Raw genomic sequence first — 18,732 nt, 5'->3', positions numbered from 1 at the left:
CATGGTCCCAGGGTCCTGGGATCAAGCCCCGCATCGGGCTCTCTGCTTGGCAGTGAACCTGCTTCCTCGTCTCTCTCTGCCTGCTACTCTGCCTACTTGTGATCTCTGTCTGTCAAAGAATAAATAAAATCTTTAAAAAAAAAAAAAAAAGAAGCCATTTGAGAAAGTCAATAAGCTTCAGGGTCTCAAGACTCAAAGGAAACTAACTACAAAATGCCTCAAGTTTTACTTATTCTTCAGAATCATCCTGCAGTGTGAAGGAACATATCTTTTGGCATGCTTAATAAATACTAAAGAGACACAGTGGGTCCTCCAAATACATTAAACCATTTTCCTGCATCCAGGTCAGCTCTATTATAGATCAAGAACAAAGAGCACAGAGGATAAAATAATGGGCTGGCTTAATTGCTGAGGGAAGTAGTTTTGTAGGGGAAAGTATATTCTTCATTCATGAAAATGCAGTATACTGATACTGAGTCCAGAAACTGGTTGTAAGTTCTAGACAGATTGTAACATTCTACCAGTACTCAAAAAATGAAGTTAATGCCAATGGGTTCCAATACCACCTTTCTGCATAATAACATAAATTGTAATTTTTCAATTCTTGTATGGCAAAAAGGGCTAATTTATGATTTTTATTTATTTATTTATTTATTTTTGTATAATCATGATCTCTCATAGCCGTTGCATACTGGATGCCTTAAGCTGTAGACAGTCACAGTTTAGCAGAGATAACACTGAAGATCTGCTAGACTAAAAGATACCCAATAGTTTCAGATTACCTGAGGTTTCAGATTACCAAGCCCCATCCCAGAGTTTATGAGTCAGTGTGTCTGGAGCGAGACCTGGGTATTTGGATTTCTAGTAAATTCTCAGATGATGCTAATGGGTGGTCTGAGGATGGCACTTAGAGAAGCAGTGAGATACACTAATTTACATGTAAGTTATTCACGGACTACCAGTAAAGAGGAAGTCAGATAAATAAGTAAAAAACAATATAACAAGGATTTTGTATGTCTGAACATAGAGGGAGATTGCCTACTTAAGCCTGATGGTGAAGAGACAAAGCAAATTTAAACGGAGTCTTATTGGCCGAGTAGGTATCTCTCTGCTCTGATGATGGATGAGTCAGGGCTGCGATAGGGCTGGGAGAAGCATTCCCAGCCCGGAGAACAACAGGAACATGAGAAAGCAAGTGTGAAGCTGGTAAAAAGGAAACTCAAGGACAGCAGCAATAAATGAGGATATGGACTAATTAGAGAGAACAAGGTTACTGTCCTCCATGTATTTTATGAAGTTGCTGGTTTAATGCAGCTCTTAAAGCTAAGTTGCTACTAGTCATCATTTGTCTCACCTTGTTTGTCTCTAGAAAATGACCTCTTTTCAGGCACCATGCAGCCTAGTACAAATTATGTAAATTCTCCGAGCTTTAGTTTTGTCAAGTGTGATTTTGGGGGTAATTCTACTTTCGGTGAAACATTTATTTTAAGGATGAAATTTAAGGTGGTGGCTGATGCCACTTCACTTTCCTGTTTGTTGTTATGATCCCTACCTATGGTAGCTCTTTAAAAAAAAATTTTTTTTTTAAAGATTTTATTTATTTATTTGGCAGAGACAGAGAGTACGAGCAGGGGGAGCAGCAGGCAGAGGAAGAAGCAGACTCCCTGCTAAGCAGGGAGCTCGCTGTGGGGACTCAATCCTAGGACTGTGGGATCATGACATCATGACTTGAGCTGAATCACTTAACTGACAGAGCCACCCAGGTGCCCTATAAAATACGAGCATTGGAAACAGGCAAGTCCTTGATAAGTCGTATATGAGAGATGTTATCAGAATGAGTATCCCCTTCACATTCCTAGCACAGAGCAGATTTTCATTTAAAAAAGGATTAGTCACTTATTTGGATTATTGCCTAACAATATTATGTAAAGGAGGCTTTACTGTATTTGACTTACTCTTTGTTAAACTATATGCACTGAATACTATGTATATGCATATGTACACACATACATATATAAGCAGTCCATCTATAGGTAGATATATGTACATATAAATATAAACAGTCCATAATTTCTACATACTTATTTTTTTATATTTTATACTCCATTTAGAAAATAAGGATATTAGAAAGTTTAGCATTTTCTTACCCTCATTCCTTCAAATCTAGATAAAGCTCTTAGAGGTCTTAAAGCTCTAAGTGTCCTAAGGGATTTGATGGGGCCAAGGTCTGAGTAGCCAAGAGTGCTTGCAACTAAAGTAACCAAAGAAACCTACAAAAAAAAAAAAATCCGTTAATTATTTCAGTGTAATAGTAAAGCACAAGGAGGAGAAGTCAATTTCAAAGATCACTAAGAGCAGATCAACAAGAATAATATTTTATATATCGAGCTGTCTAGTCATTGCCTAAAAACAAATAAGATGAATGAATGCTTTTGTAAGGAAATAGCTTTAAAGGGAGGCTAATGAAAATAAAAAGAAATAAAAAGAAATAGTAGGTTATTTCTTATATCTGAATAAAAATCACACAAGCTTTTCACAATTTCTGTCATCAATGATTATGTACTTGCTTATTAATTCTGAACTTATGCTGGATATATTTAATCAGATATGCTCTTCATTTAATTTGAGCAACTTATGTTACTCATATATGCTATACATTTAATTAGAGCAACTATAAAAATTTCAATTATAATAAAACCTAGGGCATAACAAAGTGTGTGATTCTGAAGTTAAGTCATAAGAGTGTGGCTCTGACTCAATCAGATCTAAGTCCTAGTATAAACCTTATTCAAAAGCATTTTGAAGACTCATGATTTTGAGATGGAGCTATTTCCCCACAAGATTGTTCTGCCTTGCAGTTTATCAGAACTAGCAACAAACATTTACCTAGTAATAGTGGGAGAAATCTCAATTGTATTGAAGAGAGCACAAGAGTATGTGATCTCATTGGCTTTTCAATCAACACAGGCATACAGAACTTCATCATGTTAGACCTGCCACAATGACCATAACCAGTACCCAACAGAAATTTGTGTTCTTATAAACTATCTTTGAAGAAAGAACATGGACAGAAATAAAATCAATACACATTCTGGTAAGAGAGTAACAAGCTCCTCAATGACCTTACATCTTGATCTGTAAACACATTCAGTCGCTGAGTAAGTTCCATTTAAAATATTCATTTGTTTTTACACTGTGTGGCAGGAAGCAATGTCTAAAAACAATGGCCGGTATATAGCTCTTCATTATGAATTAAGTACTGACTGAAAGATTAAAATTTTCCAGGGACTAGGAATACTTGAGAATCAACCTCCTTATATTTAACTATCAACAGAGTAGAAAAATTCATTGCTCACAAGTTCACTGCTCCTGCTATCAGAGACAAGGAAACTGATTATGAATCAAGATGTGTTGAAGTGTTTTGTTCTTTCTCATCCAGTTGCTTCCAAATGTCTTCATATAACATTGTATCTTTTTAAGTCTTTATGCTACATATCCAACAGACCTAATCCTCCCTCATATCATTCTGAAATTCACCCAAGCCATTCAGTTCCATTATTTTCCAGTTAAGTACACTTAAGAAAATATGCTCTTTAATTAGAATAGCAAGTATTCCTTTTAATCAGGAAAAAAAAAGTTCTGAAATGTCTATTATAATGGGAATAACCCTTACAGAAATGGCAGACCTAATTTCCAAACCACTGTTAGGTGTCACGATATTGAATATAATAGATACATATTATTGAGAAAACCTAGAGATTACTCTGTAAATGAGAAGATATATACACATCTATTTATCTATGTATACATATGTACACACACAGTATATGCCAATACTGACGACTAAGGCTCAGGCAAACAAATTTCAGTTCAAGAAGCCTATGGAAATCCAACAAGTCCATCCTGTGAATATCAAATCAGATCAGTGGTTCTGAAACCTCAGTATGCATCAGAATTATCTGGAAGGCATATAACAACAGTGTTCTGGGTCCCAACACCTGAGAATCTAGTTGAGTAGATCTTGGGTAGGTCCTGAGAAATGCATTACTAATAAGTTCCCACCAATTTGTTGGTTCAGGGATCGTACTTTCAGAACAACACTAGATAACTGGTTCAATTCTTGGGAAATAAAATCTCAGGTCCTCCTCCAAATCTGCATCACTAAATTTGCATCTCTACCAGCAAGAATGTTGTGTCCAGCTTTGCTCTCCATGTTGCATTATAAAAATATTACATATGGAATATATATTATATAAAACATATACATTTGTGTTTGCATGTACATTTACTTACTTTTTCTCAAAATATTAAATAACAGTTATTATTGAAGCTATATATCTGAGTTCTGTATATTCCATACTCTTGAATATTAAGGTTCACCAGTTCAGATTTTCAAATACAAGACAAAATAATTTCTGCTATGAAATGGACTTATATCTTTCTTAACCAAAAATAAATTCAATTGTATGTATAAACTTTACTTTTGCAGACTGAGTGATGAAAATAACTATGTTTGTGATAATATTATTAAAAGTTTTTTAATATCTTAAATATTTTACACCTTTTAAAAGACCCAATTGTATTAAATGGTTAAGAGAAAAGAAAAGAAATAACCTACATTCCTTCTATCATTTCTTCTTATTTTGGTTAGCCTTTCTTTAAATCTATTATGTTACAAAAGCATCTATCTTACCATGTATTTTTCTAGCCAGTAACTAGGTAACATATATATATAAAAGTAAATTAAAGAAAAATCAATATGGAATCACTAATATAAGGTCCCAAAAATTACAGATCTCACAGAGAAGGCCTAAGAGAACATAAGAGGTGTAATGTCTAGCTATACTAAAAAAAATTGTTTTTGTACATCACTGATAGAGAAAACAAAAGTGTTATTGCTTGTAATATTTTATATATTGATCTGTTAAAAAAGAGTTCACTGAGCTTTCTTTTTCTTTTTTCTTTATCGTGTTATATCACCATACAGTACATCATTAGTTTTTGGATAACAGTTGAGAAATTGAACTTCTGAATAGATATGATGAGTTTGGGTTTAATTTTGTAGTCAGATTCAGCTATTTATAGTCACGCTTACTTGTAATTTTGATTTCTATGAATGATGCCATATTTATCTTTTCTGTACAGTTTGATGATGCAAACTCTTGGTTAAACAAGTGCGAGAGCAGTTGTTAGCACTATAAACATTTGCATGTTGCCCTCATTCCACATCAGACAGAAGACAAATCTCTAAGAATTGTAATACAATTCCCTAGCCACAAAGACTAGATTTTGTAAAATCTAGAATTAGTAGAAGAAGGAAAAAAAATAAATCGTCCTAAGAAAAATTAGATGGGGAAGTTGAGGTCATGAATTAATTTAAGATAGCAATTTAAAATAATATAAAATATAATAATATAATTATTATATGCTATATATTATTAAATTATGCCATTAAGATATAAAATAAAGTTGAATACACCAAATAAGAATAAACTGAAAAACTGGGTGTTGCACCATTTCTATTTGAGATGCCTTAATCTCACAGTTGTTTTAGGATTCCTTTCTTATTTCAATAAGATTCCTAAAAAATATTTTGTTCTGTTAAAAATAATACCTAAGCGAGAGGCTTTTTTGGCCTCACACTCTCTATCTAAAATAGTCTTAACTGACTGGCTGTGGGATTGAAAGCTTATTTTCCCAGTACTGACAAAAAGGACTCTTGGAATTTGTGAGGTAGGAGAATAATACATATCTGTTAGAATTATAATTTGAAGAAAATGTATGCTATTGATGGTTGCTATATTTGCAGACTTAGTTGCTTATCATTCCAGTCCATTACTTTAGGGTAATGTGGTTTGAAGTGTGTTCCCAGCTTTGAGTGGCAGAACCTATGTAGATGACTTTATATTCTTGATTATCAAGAGTTCCATGGATATTAAACACATTAAAAAACAGCATAAATAATCAAAACTATTGTAAAAAAAAAATACCTAAGCTAAAGCATTCTTATATATTTTCCATCCCCAAATATTGAATGGTTCTCTGAATTTATTACTTGAAATTACCAATGCCTATTTTTCTGCTTCCCTGCCACTCTAGAAATAAAGGGTAAGTTCGATGTTTCAGGTGGGAACAACAGTTCCGACTCATTTTGGTTTTCCCTCTCCTTGTGACAGAGATAAATATTTTGAAATTCCATGCCCCCCCAACTCCTTAACCCAGAGTTGTTAAGCTTTAGCACAATCATTTTACATAACTCTCAGCTAACATATCAGACAACTTGATATATCCCTTATCCTCTTTTATTTTCTATTTTTTATATTGTAAAAAAAAAAAATCAATGTTTTATCTTTTTAAATTGTGCCTCTGCCCATTTCCAGTCCCACTGTCACCAAGTAGTTTTTCATTTTGTTCTTCTTCCCAGTAAAATGATATTCAAATCATATATATACATGTGTATACATATATATGTATATATGTGTATACATATATATGTATATATGTGTATACATATATACACATTTTCTCTGGTTGCAGAAAACTTATGCACAAGTAAGTTATAAAGGTTAGAACGCTACAAGAAAGAATTCATATTCACTGCAGAGTTGCTCTTTTAATACTCCTTATAGAAATAGTTCTACTGGCTACATTAATATTTCGAAAATACCCATAAAGCTATAGTCTGAAAGTATAAAAAACTAACCAAGATTAAAATATGATAACAAACAACATTAGTGAAGGTTTTCAGAATACTTATTTGTAAGATAAATCCAACCTACATCAACAATTAAGAAATCCAGCCAACACCAGGCATTGGTGAAATATGTTTTATAACCATAAGCTACCCATTTTAGAAGCATTTCCAGAATGAAGACATAAGTGAATATCTTGTCAGCATACTCCAGGATAATCTTAATGGTCTTTTTCTTTTCAATATATATATCTTCAAAAGCCTGTGAAAATAGTATTCAAATTTCAATTCACATCCAACTTAAAGCTTATGATTCATAACAAAAGCAGGAAATAAAATTCTGATGGAGAATTCTATACTGGAAGATAAATACTATAATGTGCTAGCTTCTTCTGGTTTACAGCTACTAGGTAACACTTACTTCTGGACTTCTTACTAGTATGCACCACTGGTCACCACAGGTTAAAGGGTGCAAAGAATAGAATTATCTATAATCCTCTAAAAGAACCGTGATCTCTGATAATTGCAGTAATTTCTACTTTATCTGTCTCCCATTTATCTCTCTCCAAATTGGAGGAATCCTGATAAGGTAGGACATGATTCCCATCATCCGGTCACATATACCTTTCTCACCCTGTACTCTCCTTCACACCCACTAGTAGGGTTTGGAAACCTCCTTCAGTTCTTATATGCTTCTGCATTCCCAGTGTCTAGAGCTGTGTCAAAAACACAGCAGGAGGTAAGGGAGTTTGCGGAATGAATGAGTAATAAGTCTTGATGCTGAGTACTTTTGATGTCTGGGTATACCTTGTTCGGACTAGTCCCAGGACTGGAAACAAGACTCAGCCTGCAGGGCTCCTGGCTAACTTCCAGGGCCACTTCCATGGATATGAGAGCAAGAGGCAAGGACATCATTATGTGAGCTCTATCCAACGTGGGGTGTAGGTTTTACTGTTACTCATTTTAGCTACCACTCATTTGTTTGTACACAGTGTGTCCTCTCCTTTTTGAGGATCCAGAAATCAGTGAAAAGATATGGTTGGTTTTGATTTTAGAGCTCAGTTAAGTTATGGGTCTGTCTCATAATAGCTTTTGGACATGAAACAACTTTTACACTCTCCACTCAACTTCCTCATTGGCAAAATAAGCAGAATGGTCATTATTTCACAGGATTGTTTAAAGATTAAGTGAAAAAAACTATACAAAGATCTTGAAACATAATAAATATGTACTAACTTGGTTGTTAACTTTTGTTTGTTTTATAGGCAAGTATTTTAAAAATCTAGCTTAGTTAGCAAACTATGAGTAAAAATAGCCGTTTCTTAAAATACCTTTCACTTTTTTTCATCATATGATTCATCTGAATTTTAGTTTTCTTTAAAGATTTTATTCATTTATCTATTTGAGAGAAAGAGCACCAGAGAGCGCACAGGTGCCTGAGCAGGGGGAGGACCCGAGGGAGAGGGAGAGAGAGATTCTCAAGCTGACTCTAGGCCAAGTGTGGAGCCCAACATGGGTCTTGAGCTCACGACCCTGATATCATGACCTGAGCCAAAATCAAGAGTCCCACACTGAATCGACTGAGACACACAGGCCCTCCAGAATTTTAGTTTTGAGAGTGCCTTTTGCCAAAAGAAATTGTTATCTTTCTTTTTAGACATTTTGAATAAGGGATTACTCTGAACTTTTCTTAATTTTTTTTTCTCTCCTTTTTAAAAGTCTCAGTCACATGTATGACTCAGCATGGAATAAACTTCTAGTAGCGATTAGGAATACAAGATAATGTAGACGTTGTTGAGATTCCTACTTGCATTTCACTGGACAAGAGGAGTCCCATTTTCCTGACTCATCTCAGTTTTAGGAGAGGCTATCCCTGCAGCCTCTGAGCATCCTCGCATGTCCTCGTTCAGTACGCCAAGAAGGCAAGGCCCTGACTTGCTCTTTACTCAGGGCTGCTTTCGCAACAGGCAGCTGTGGGGGATGAGACAGTGTGTCTGTCTGGGACAAAAAAGCAAGGCTGCTTACTGCTTTCTTTAAAAGGACAGGGTTTCCTAAGGCACTTGGGTGGCCAACTCTTGATTTTGGTTCAGGTTATGATCTCAGGGTTGTGAGATGGAGCCCGACATTGGGCTCCAACCTGGGCGTGGAGCCTACTTAAGATTACCTCTCTCCCTCTCCGCCCCTCCCTTCCTTAAAAACAAACAAACAAACAAAAAAAACTCCCTAATTTACTGCTCTTCAGCTGTGATGCTACTCCATTGTGTGTGTGCCATTAATTTATCCCCATATCAGGCCCCCATGAAACTTGGGGACAAGACGAACCAACACAAACATGTTGAAGTTCATATAGGTTTCAATGTCATGAGTAATAAAATCCTTTGTCTCTGACTTGGAGGTCTCATATACTCTAGTGGCATCCATGAAATAGCAAAAGGTTAACTTCTTATAAAAATCCAACCCCAGATCCATCAAGACTATCTGTGAGACAATTTACAAAGTTCTTGAGTACTCCGTTTCTAGTATAATGGAATTTCCAGTGGTATCTCTAGCTGAAACTGGGCTTATAATGGTTCATCTCTGTTCATGTCCACAGCAAAGAAAAATAAGAAAAGGCTCAGGGAGTTTGTAACTCTCCCAGGTCCCTTTCAACTCTCACAGAAAGTGCATGGTATATGTACAAGAGTGAGAAATGTGTTCCATTGTCACCCTAATGTTAGTTTGTTTTGTAAGATGCCTCATAAGCTGACACTGCCTATCTTTGTCACAGTACCTGTGGCTACCACTCTCCTCCCTGCAGTTGCTCTTCCTCTAATGTCACTTTCTACAACTTGGAAACTTTTAATTTCCTGAATGCCTATGATGTTTTATGCTTCCTTGTCCCCGTACACTTGTTCTTCAGCCCATGCCATCTCGCTGGAAAATCCTAGTCATCTTTCTAGATCTTGCAAAACGTCAACTACTCTTCTGAAATTCCAAGCAGACGATTGTTCATCTCTTGCTAAAGAGTTTTTATCAAGCATATTCTTCACTTACAAACACATCCCAGCTCTGTAATCACCTGTGCCTTTCTCCCAAGTGGTCTCTGAACTCCTTGAGAAAAGCACCCAGATCTTATCCACCTCTGCATTCAGGGAAGCATGTACTACATGCCTGGCATGTAATAATGCTTACCAAATATTTACTGAACTAAACTAAAATTTTGTCCGAGCCCTAATCATAGAAATTCATTTTGAGGTAAAACAACTTTCATATTTTTATCCTCCAACTTGTTTATTAAAAACATTGACTCGAGGGGCGCCTGGGTGGCTCAGTGGGTTAAGGCCTCTGCCTTCGGCTCAGGTCATGATCCCAGGGTCCTGGGATCGAGCCCCGCATTGGGCTCTCTGCTCGGCGGGGAGTCTGCTTCCCACTCTCTCTGTCTCTGCCTGCCTCTCTGCCTACTTGTGATCTCTGTCTGTCAAATAAATAAATAAATAAATAAATAAAAATTAAAAAAAAAAATATTGACTCGAGTGATTGTTTTGGGTGTCCTATAACTTACCAGGGCTCCACTGCTGAGCAGGATCATGAGAACAATAAAGCTTTCAAACCAACTGTGTTCAACTATTCTGTAGCACGTTTTCCTGATGTTCCACCAGATTTTTCCTTTCCCTGACTCTATGTCAACTTGGCAGCATGGGAACCTCCGCACACAACCTGACAAGAAAGACAGGCATGTAAAATATTGATATTCAGAATAAATAGAATGCTTATGCAAAGCTTTCCCTGTGATGGCCCTCAACTGAATAATTTCTAACACATAGCAGTTTTGAGTAGATTCAACTTGAATGGATTCAACTAAAAATAACTTATCAGTTATTTCTAACTTAAAATGTATTCTGTATTTCCTTGATTTCTCATCATTCTCTTCTTAAGTGTTTAAACTACTTTTTTTTTCATTATTGCAGTCCCAATACTGTGCTGTTACATGATGAACAAGGAATGAATGAATATTAAACTAAAATCTGAGGACAAAATGCTTTTCAAGATGCTCTTTGCTGATAAATTAATTTTCCTTGATGTGGAGCTCATCTTCAATTTTCAGATACTTCCACTCTATAAAAAAAGGCTCTTCACAAAGCTTCAGTCCTAGATTATATTAAGAAAATTGGTATAAGTTTCTAAAATTATGTTCAGAAGAAATCGATTTTAAATAGAAGATGCAGAGAAAACTGTTTCAAGTACTTTATGTTAAAACAACTCTGCCTTTGGAATTCTAGGCGTAGAACATGCTGCTATGATAAGCTGAGGAACATTTTATTTCCAATGTTTTAGGTTTATTCATTCATTTCTCCATTAAACATTTATTGAGTATCTTTTATATACTTAGTTGTGTATACAGTTTCCTCTCCTCGGGGGATTTATTTTTGGTTTGGTTAGGCAGGTTGGGATAGAAATAAATGCGGGTAACTGGATAAGCCAACTAAAATCATAAATATAAAGGGGCTATTTTGGTAGCATGGAAAAAGTCTATCTCAGCTGGCTCATTTACTGAGGAGAGACTGGAAAAGGCTTTGTGGAAGAGACAGAGCCTGAATTGAGTCAAAGAATTAGCCAAAAAGAGTGTAAGTGGAACTGTAGGCCAAGAAGGAGCAAAATGTATTGTACATAGGAATTATGAGCAGTTCAGAATTGTGATGAAAGCAAAGTGTACACAGTAGACATGGGTGAGAAATGAGGTTAGGGAAATTGGTCAGATTATGTAAAGCATTTTCCCCCACATGAAGGAGTTTGGTCTATATCCTATAGACATTGAGGAGTAAATGAAGGGTTGTTAGCAGAGAATGATACAAGCAGATACAACTTAAATTGTCTCCAACAGCTGAATGGAGGATAAGTTGGAAGAGAAAAAAAAACAGAGAGAGAGAGAGAGAAAAAAGAATGTGAAGGTATAGGAAGATTCTGGGCCAGAAAACCACTTGTGATTCTGGTCCAATAGTCTTAACAAGAGGGACAGGTCATGGCAACTCTAGTTAGGAACTAGGGCAATAACAGATTGAAGACATGTCTGGCAGGTAAAATCAGCAGGATTTAGTGACTTGTTGTGGATGCGATATAAGAGAAATGGAGGATCCCAGAACAGCTGGATAAATGTCAAGAATGACATGAACAGGTGCGGGAGCTACTGGGCAGGTAAGGAGTTTGGGATGCTCGCTGGGACTTCCAAATACAAATATCCTGCAGCTATTTGGAGGTCTGAATCTAACGCTCAGGAGGAAAGACTGGGCTAGAAAATGAGAGTTTTTGAGGTCACACACACACACACACACACACACACAAAACATATTTTAGGACCAACCAAGAAAAGGCTCATAGACAAGGGCCAAGTCTGGAGCATTCCAAAACAGTGATATTAAGAAACAGAATGCAATGTCATTCTGGAGCCAGCTCATCTACGTTCTTAATAATAACTTGTCATTCAATTGTCAGGCACTTTTGCAACAAATTGCTGCACTTGTTAAATGAACCCACTATCAAAAGTTAAATTATATGAACTTAAAATTACAATTTACTTTTAAAAAGACAATAAATCATAAAAACATATCCCATTCCAATCATTTAACTATTATCTATGCTCTTGAGTACATTTCTGTCTTCTATCTGGGTCATGGAAAATATGTCCTACTGTTGGATTATTGGCATCTCTTCCTGACTCCACATTTGAAGAAGTCCTATTAGTAGTCTGAAATAACCCACGGTGAGGATCTTTACACCACAAAAGTCATCAAATGCTATACACCAGGGCTTGCTGATTTTCTAGAATAAACTTAACAAGTAATGCAGGAAATGTTAATAAAATATTAAAATAGTAATTAAGTGTCATATTTGTAGTCATGACACTGGAAATAGCACAAAAATTGAGGAAATATTCTTTCATTATTCAAATTCTAGTATCTGAGATTTGCAAACATCATTGATGAATGAGTAAAATTTTGACATATAGTTTCTTTGTCTCACTTTCACCTTACTGATCAACATGAATGAAATTACCAACCAACCTTTAAGTAAAAATTATACTTGTCATCAACTGCAATCACTGATTATCTATAAATGCAAAATTTTGGTAAAACTTAACAAAAGCATTCTGTGAGAATCAATGAGCTATATGAAATGTGCAGTAAGAAATATTGCCTATATTATTATTGTAAATCACATGTCAGAGATGCTTTATATCAGTAAAATAAATGTACGTATGCATACTGTCTTTTTTTTGGAGACCCGGTTGTTAAACATCCACCAGTACTCCAACAGGACAGGTGGAATAAGAGAACATTTTGAAGGAGAAAGAAACAGAGTAGAAGTGGGAGAGATGTACAAGGGGCTGCAGTAAAAAAAAAAAAGTCAGAGAGTATAAAGTTTCATAAAGGGCAGATGAATAGAACCACAACCAAGAAAGACCCAGAAACATAATGACTAAAGTTTCAAAAGACAAATTTCAAAAACTAAAGTTGATTAAAAAAAAAAATACCACAATTGGCTTGAAGAAGAAGAAGAACTGAAAAAAGAGGAACTATTATTAATTGAGCTATTAAAAATTTTTCTTTCAGAACTGTACTGTTCATGGGGATATAAACTGGTGCAGCCTCTGTAGAAAACAGTATGGAGGTTCCTCAAAAAGTTAAAAATAAATACCATATGATCCGGTAATTCCACTACTGGGTACTTATCCAAAGAAAATGAAAACACTAATTTAAAAAGATACATGCACCCCTATGTCTGTTGCAGCGTTATTTACAATAGCCAAGTCCATTGATAGACAAGTAGGTAAAGATATGGTATATATGTACACCATGGGTTCTTACTCTTCCATAAAAAGGAACGAGATCTTGCCATTTGTGATCATATGGCTAGATCTACAGGGTATTCTGCTAAGTGAAATAGAGAAAAACAAATACCATATGATTTTACTTACATATATAATATAAAAAAACAAAACAAACAGATAAGTAAGCATATAAAAAGCAGAAAGACAACAAACTGATGGTGGCCAATGGTGGCAACGGAGGGAATGGGCAAAACAGGTGAAGGGAAGTGGGAGGCACAGGATTCAACTTATGCATTAGTCACAAAGCATAGGAAATACAGTCAATGATATTATACATAAGAGCACTGTATGGTGACAGATGGTAGCTAGACTTGTGGTGAGCATAGCATAACATACAGACTAGTGGTATCACTACGTTGTACACCTGAAACATTTTGTGCCAACACTTTCATACAAAAAACACTTTCATATAAAAAAAATCACTGGAAAAAAAAGTTTTTCCTTCAAATTAGAGGGAAGATAAAAAGGGGGGGGAGAGCATTTTTTAGGCACTTGTTTCAGAGGTTTACAAGACAAGCATTTTGAAAAATAATTTCCTGTTTCATAAAACAATATGTTTAATTAAAAAATATTGAGCCTATCAAGTAATAACTTCAGAGAATCAAAAAGTGTATGCCCTGAAACAGAACCAGAATTCTTTTGAACTATACTCTTTAGGCAGTGTCTTATTATGGTTTCTTTCAAGATTCCAACATGAATCATGGTTCATTGATCCAGGTAATAATGAGGTTCATCTGGCACTTTAATTTCCAGCACTATAGGAATGTAGCAAGCTGTGTTCCCCACCCAAGCCCCCTAACCCCACCAAAGTCTCTGGTGTTTTTGCTACTGTGTCTTTTATATATTCCTGTCCTTTCTCTCTGGAAGCTTTTAAGCTCCCTGAAGACTTAAACTGCCTCAGTTATGCCCTTCCTTTCTGTTCACGATACTTACTATAGTCCTTTACATACATAGTTTAATGGGTCATGTTTAGTTGATTCAAAAAACATAATCCCCCCCCGAAAGAGTTCTAAAATAATCCAAGTATTAGTAATGATCTGCAAATTCGAGAATTTAGAGGAAAGATGAATGGGGGGGGGAACCCAGGGTACATAAAAAATGTACATATGCTTTTATTTAACCCATGTTAAATTATAATTAACATGACTTGAGATCCGAATGAATTTACCTTCAGTGTATTTAAAACAATTAGTTTACATCTCAAATGTATTTAATAAAGTTAGAATATTTTATAAAATGATGTGGGAAAATATAAAAAGGTAGAATAAAAAATGGGCTCCCAGCTCATCTCTTCCTGGGTGAAAGAAAACACCAGGAGTGAAATAATTTAAGAAGGACTTAGTATTTACATTAACTTAATGCTTGCGACTTTAGAATTTATCTCAGTATAAAAACAAATACCTTGCACAGAACAGAATCTATCTGCCTCAAGTAAAATTACCAGAGGAGAAAGTTTCCCTTTAGAATTTTACTATTCAAGATTTGTGTCAGTCTTAAAACTGAAGAGAAATATTATTCATAGGATTGAGGTAAGAAAAGGGACCACATATTCTAATTAGAAAAGTAAACTTTTTATCTGAGATGAAGGTTGATAAATATTGCCCTCAGGATTTATCACACCTCAGAGAGTTTCTCACTCTTATTCTGAGGCAGGAGTGTTCGACTGCCTTTCTGGTTTTTATGCAAAGGCATATCCTAAGAGAGTTCCAACCCAGCTGGTTAGCAATGTTATCACATCTTCTTTTTTAAAGGGACTATTAATTAAATGTAAACATAACAGAGAACCTCTCAAACATTTTAATGGGTCCCCTTGGGTAAAGGCTATTTCTTTTGGGTGGTTTCATTAATTTGTTCTCGTGATGCATTTCATAAAGTCTATACTGGGTTTCATCATGTTAAACCAGTGCTCCCCACCCCCACCCAGCAAAAAAAACTAACCAACACCAACCTCTTCCAAGACAAACTATCTATTAATAAAAGTATAATAGCATAATCAACATAATTAATGTAAAAATGATTAGGAAAAATTAGTCTTTATAACTTCTTAAAAATCTCTAAATCCTCTAAAACAAGTGTTTTGTCCACATTTTCTTTAAAAAAAGACAAAAGTAGGCACAAGTTGAGTGTCGTGTTCTTAAAGTTAGAATCACTTATTAGTACTTTATAGGAAGCTGAATTCAGAGCATTTGAGGGGGGAAGTTTAGTTGGTTCTTTCTACCAAATTAACAGAAAATATATTATTTTATGAGAAAGAGAGTTTCCTACTCATACCTTAATCCTGATTTTGTAATTTGCTAACTGTATAATCCAAAAGGAATATAATGTAAAACCAAGCAGAATCAGAGTTCTGTCATGTCAGGTTGCCACGACATGCAGAAGTAAGGCTAGGGAAGGACAGTAGTGGGTCTAGAGATGGACCCTGGCATCTTGAGTTATAAAATTAATGCAACAGAACTAAGGAAAGGCTGGCATAAGAGGGAGGAGAAAAAGATGAAGGGGAATATGATGAAAATTAGTAGTGACAGTTATGAAACTGAAAAGGATTAATGGATGTGAGACAATGAACAATATCATTTTGGCGTTCATCTTCATTGAAAACCCAATCCTCTGATGTAACTCTCATACTTCTTGTGATTTTTCTGCTGTCTTCCAGGCAACAAAAATCTCTGGAGGCCAAACGCTGCTCTAAACTGCCATTGGTTCTAGCTCAGCTCTTGCAGACCTATCACAAACTGGTGAGAGTCATTTCCAATGTAAGTGAATGAGTTCTCAATTTCCCATCCGAACAAGCCCAAGCGTTTGAAGTCTTTCTGTGGAAGACCTCTCCCAGTTTCTTAGGCCCCGAACTTGGAGTCGTCGTTGACTCTTCTTTCCCATTTTCACATTGGACCTGACATCCAAACCATCAGCACATTCCTTTAGCTCTAACTTCAAAATATACTCAAAACCTCTTATTTTCATGTGGATTACTGCAGGAACATCCAAGAAGTCTCCCAGTATCTGTCCTTGCTATCCACCCATTTACTCTTAAAATGGCATGTTGAGACTTTTTAAATGAGGTCCTTATAATGTCCTTAAAAGCTCCTGTGTTCTGGCCTCTACTACATCTCTGACCTCAACTTCTACCACTCTTGCCATCTCTCAATCTCTATACTCACCCCTTAACTTTCCTCAAATATCATGCATATCTCCACCTAGGGGTATGTGCCTTCATTACTTTGCCTAAAATACTCCCCCCTCCTACATTTGCAAGGTCCACTTCAATTTTTTTACAGGTCTTTGATAAATGCTACCTTTTTGGAGAGGCCTTCTTGACCACTCTACTTACATGATAGGAGCATCCTACCCTTTAACTACTATATTCCCCTTTTCTTTTCACTTCTCCATAGCATGTATCACTTATCTGACCTACTAAATGTTTATGTATGTATTTGGGCAAGGGACAGTGTTTTATTCATTGCTCTCTCTCTGGTGCTGTAGCCTGGGCTTGAAATACAGAAGGTGTTTAATGATTATTTGCTAATTGGATGAAAGAATGATTAAGTGGATAAAGGGTGAGAGGCTTAGCAAATTGGCTCTCCTGTTTGATTTATCAGGGTGAGCCTCTTAGCCCAGCAGGTCCCCTGAGTATAGAGTTTCCAATGGAGCACAGCTGCTCAAAGTGATAGGACTCACAGATGTGTGTTTCCTCATAAATGTTCTTGTCTTTTTTTCTCCAAATTATGTATTTGTTTATCTAAGTTCTTATTAAGGTAGAGCATGTATTTAGTATAGTATACTAATTATAAATATATAAATTGATACACTCATCCAATAGGTAGGTCATGATATAACATTTTAAGCACCTGGAAAGCACCCCATATCCTTTCCCAATCTGTACCCTCTAGAAGTAGCTACTGGCTTCACTTCTGTCTTTGTAGGTTTATTCTGCCCTTTCTCCCTCCACATCCTCTGTTTTACTGAGGTATAACTGAGAATTAAAAACTGTAAATATTTTAGGTATACAAATTGATAATTTGATATTATGTATTCATTGTAAAATAATCACCACAATCAAGCTAATTAACATAGCCCATCTTCTCACACAGTTACCAATCTCTTCCCTGTGTGTGTGGTGAGATCATTTGAGATCTACCCTCTTAGAGGATCTCAAGTGTACAATATAGGATTGTTAAGTATAGTCATATTGGTGTACACTAGCTCTCCAGAACGTATTTGCCTTGTGTAACTGAAACTTTGGCTCACAGTAAATTTTCAGCAGTCAAGGCCAAATACGTCTGAAAATATGTTTCTATACTATCTCCTATACAGTAGGCTCAATTTAGAAATTATGCATAACCTCAAAGGAATCACAAAAATATTATCATTAGTGCTTTGTAGGATTAAAATAAACTTTTTATGTAGTTTAAGCTCATAAGATAGCACCTGCAGATTACAATACCTTAGCATTAATTCTTTCTGCAGGAGGTTTAAGTTTTTCTAAAGTCCTTTTCTTATTTGAGGCCATAATCTGCTTGATAAACCCAACTTCTTTCTAGTTATCCTAGAATTTTAAGTCGGAGTCATTCATAAATTGGGTAGAGGACATCTTGGTAGCATCTGCACAAATTTAATGGTGCTAATCAATTTAGTGAGAAATAGGCAACACTTGATGAAATTCTTCAATGCCTTTAATATGAACACTTCTAAAGGAAACTATGTGTTTTGTTCATGGTATTAATTTCAGCAAACTTTCACAATTTTTTCACAATTTTCACAAATTTCACAAAATTTCTATCAATCGGATCTCATACTTGTTTGTTTCTCACATAAAATGGAATTTAGCTTTGTATCCAAAGAAAATTCATGCGCCCATTGTAGTTTGGAGATATCTTTATTTGACAGGCATTTGGTTTACCGCATGAGTGCTAGAGGAGGCTGGTTGAGAAAAATTATAGAGGATGAATGCAAGGTAATGATTTCTACAAAAAATACTGATGCTGAGAGTAAGACATAGTAAGTCATTAGCATCAACACTATTCTATCATAGCTTCTCCATAGAATTGTTGACAAAATATTTTTTAAAGTAAAAAAAAAAAAAAAGGAAAAGAAGAATGTTAAGAACTGTTTGTGTTATCTCATTCAATCTCCTGGATATCCCTATGGTTCAGATGCGGTTGTTATACCTGTTTTACAG

The 18,732-nt window shown here is 35.6% G+C and overlaps 1 protein-coding gene and 1 long non-coding RNA gene across 6 annotated transcripts in view; one reads left to right on the top strand and one right to left on the bottom strand.

Annotated features, from left to right (window-relative positions):
• The window catches only part of SCN9A (sodium voltage-gated channel alpha subunit 9), a 171,305-nt gene that overhangs the window by 21,155 nt on the left and 131,418 nt on the right, over positions 1-18,732 (bottom strand). The window contains exons 19-21 of the mRNA XM_059167130.1: positions 10,233-10,387; positions 6,780-6,953; positions 2,148-2,270 (exon numbers count right to left, since the gene is read on the bottom strand). Of these exons, the coding sequence (XP_059023113.1) occupies positions 2,148-2,270; positions 6,780-6,953; positions 10,233-10,387 (452 nt within the window). The remainder of the gene's footprint in view (positions 1-2,147; positions 2,271-6,779; positions 6,954-10,232; positions 10,388-18,732) is intronic.
• LOC131827142 (uncharacterized) overlaps positions 1-18,732 on the top strand; it is a 167,900-nt gene that overhangs the window by 70,241 nt on the left and 78,927 nt on the right. For 4 of the 5 annotated variants that reach the window (XR_009351906.1, XR_009351905.1, XR_009351904.1 and 1 more), the window contains exon 3: positions 16,210-16,309. This is a non-coding gene — a long non-coding RNA (uncharacterized LOC131827142). The remainder of the gene's footprint in view (positions 1-16,209; positions 16,310-18,732) is intronic. The other variant, XR_009351907.1, reaches the window with a different exon arrangement.

Source organism: Mustela lutreola, chromosome 3 (genome assembly GCF_030435805.1).
Source record: "Mustela lutreola isolate mMusLut2 chromosome 3, mMusLut2.pri, whole genome shotgun sequence".
NCBI classification, from domain to species: domain Eukaryota; kingdom Metazoa; phylum Chordata; class Mammalia; order Carnivora; family Mustelidae; genus Mustela; species Mustela lutreola.
This window is presented reverse-complemented; position numbering and strand designations above follow the sequence as displayed.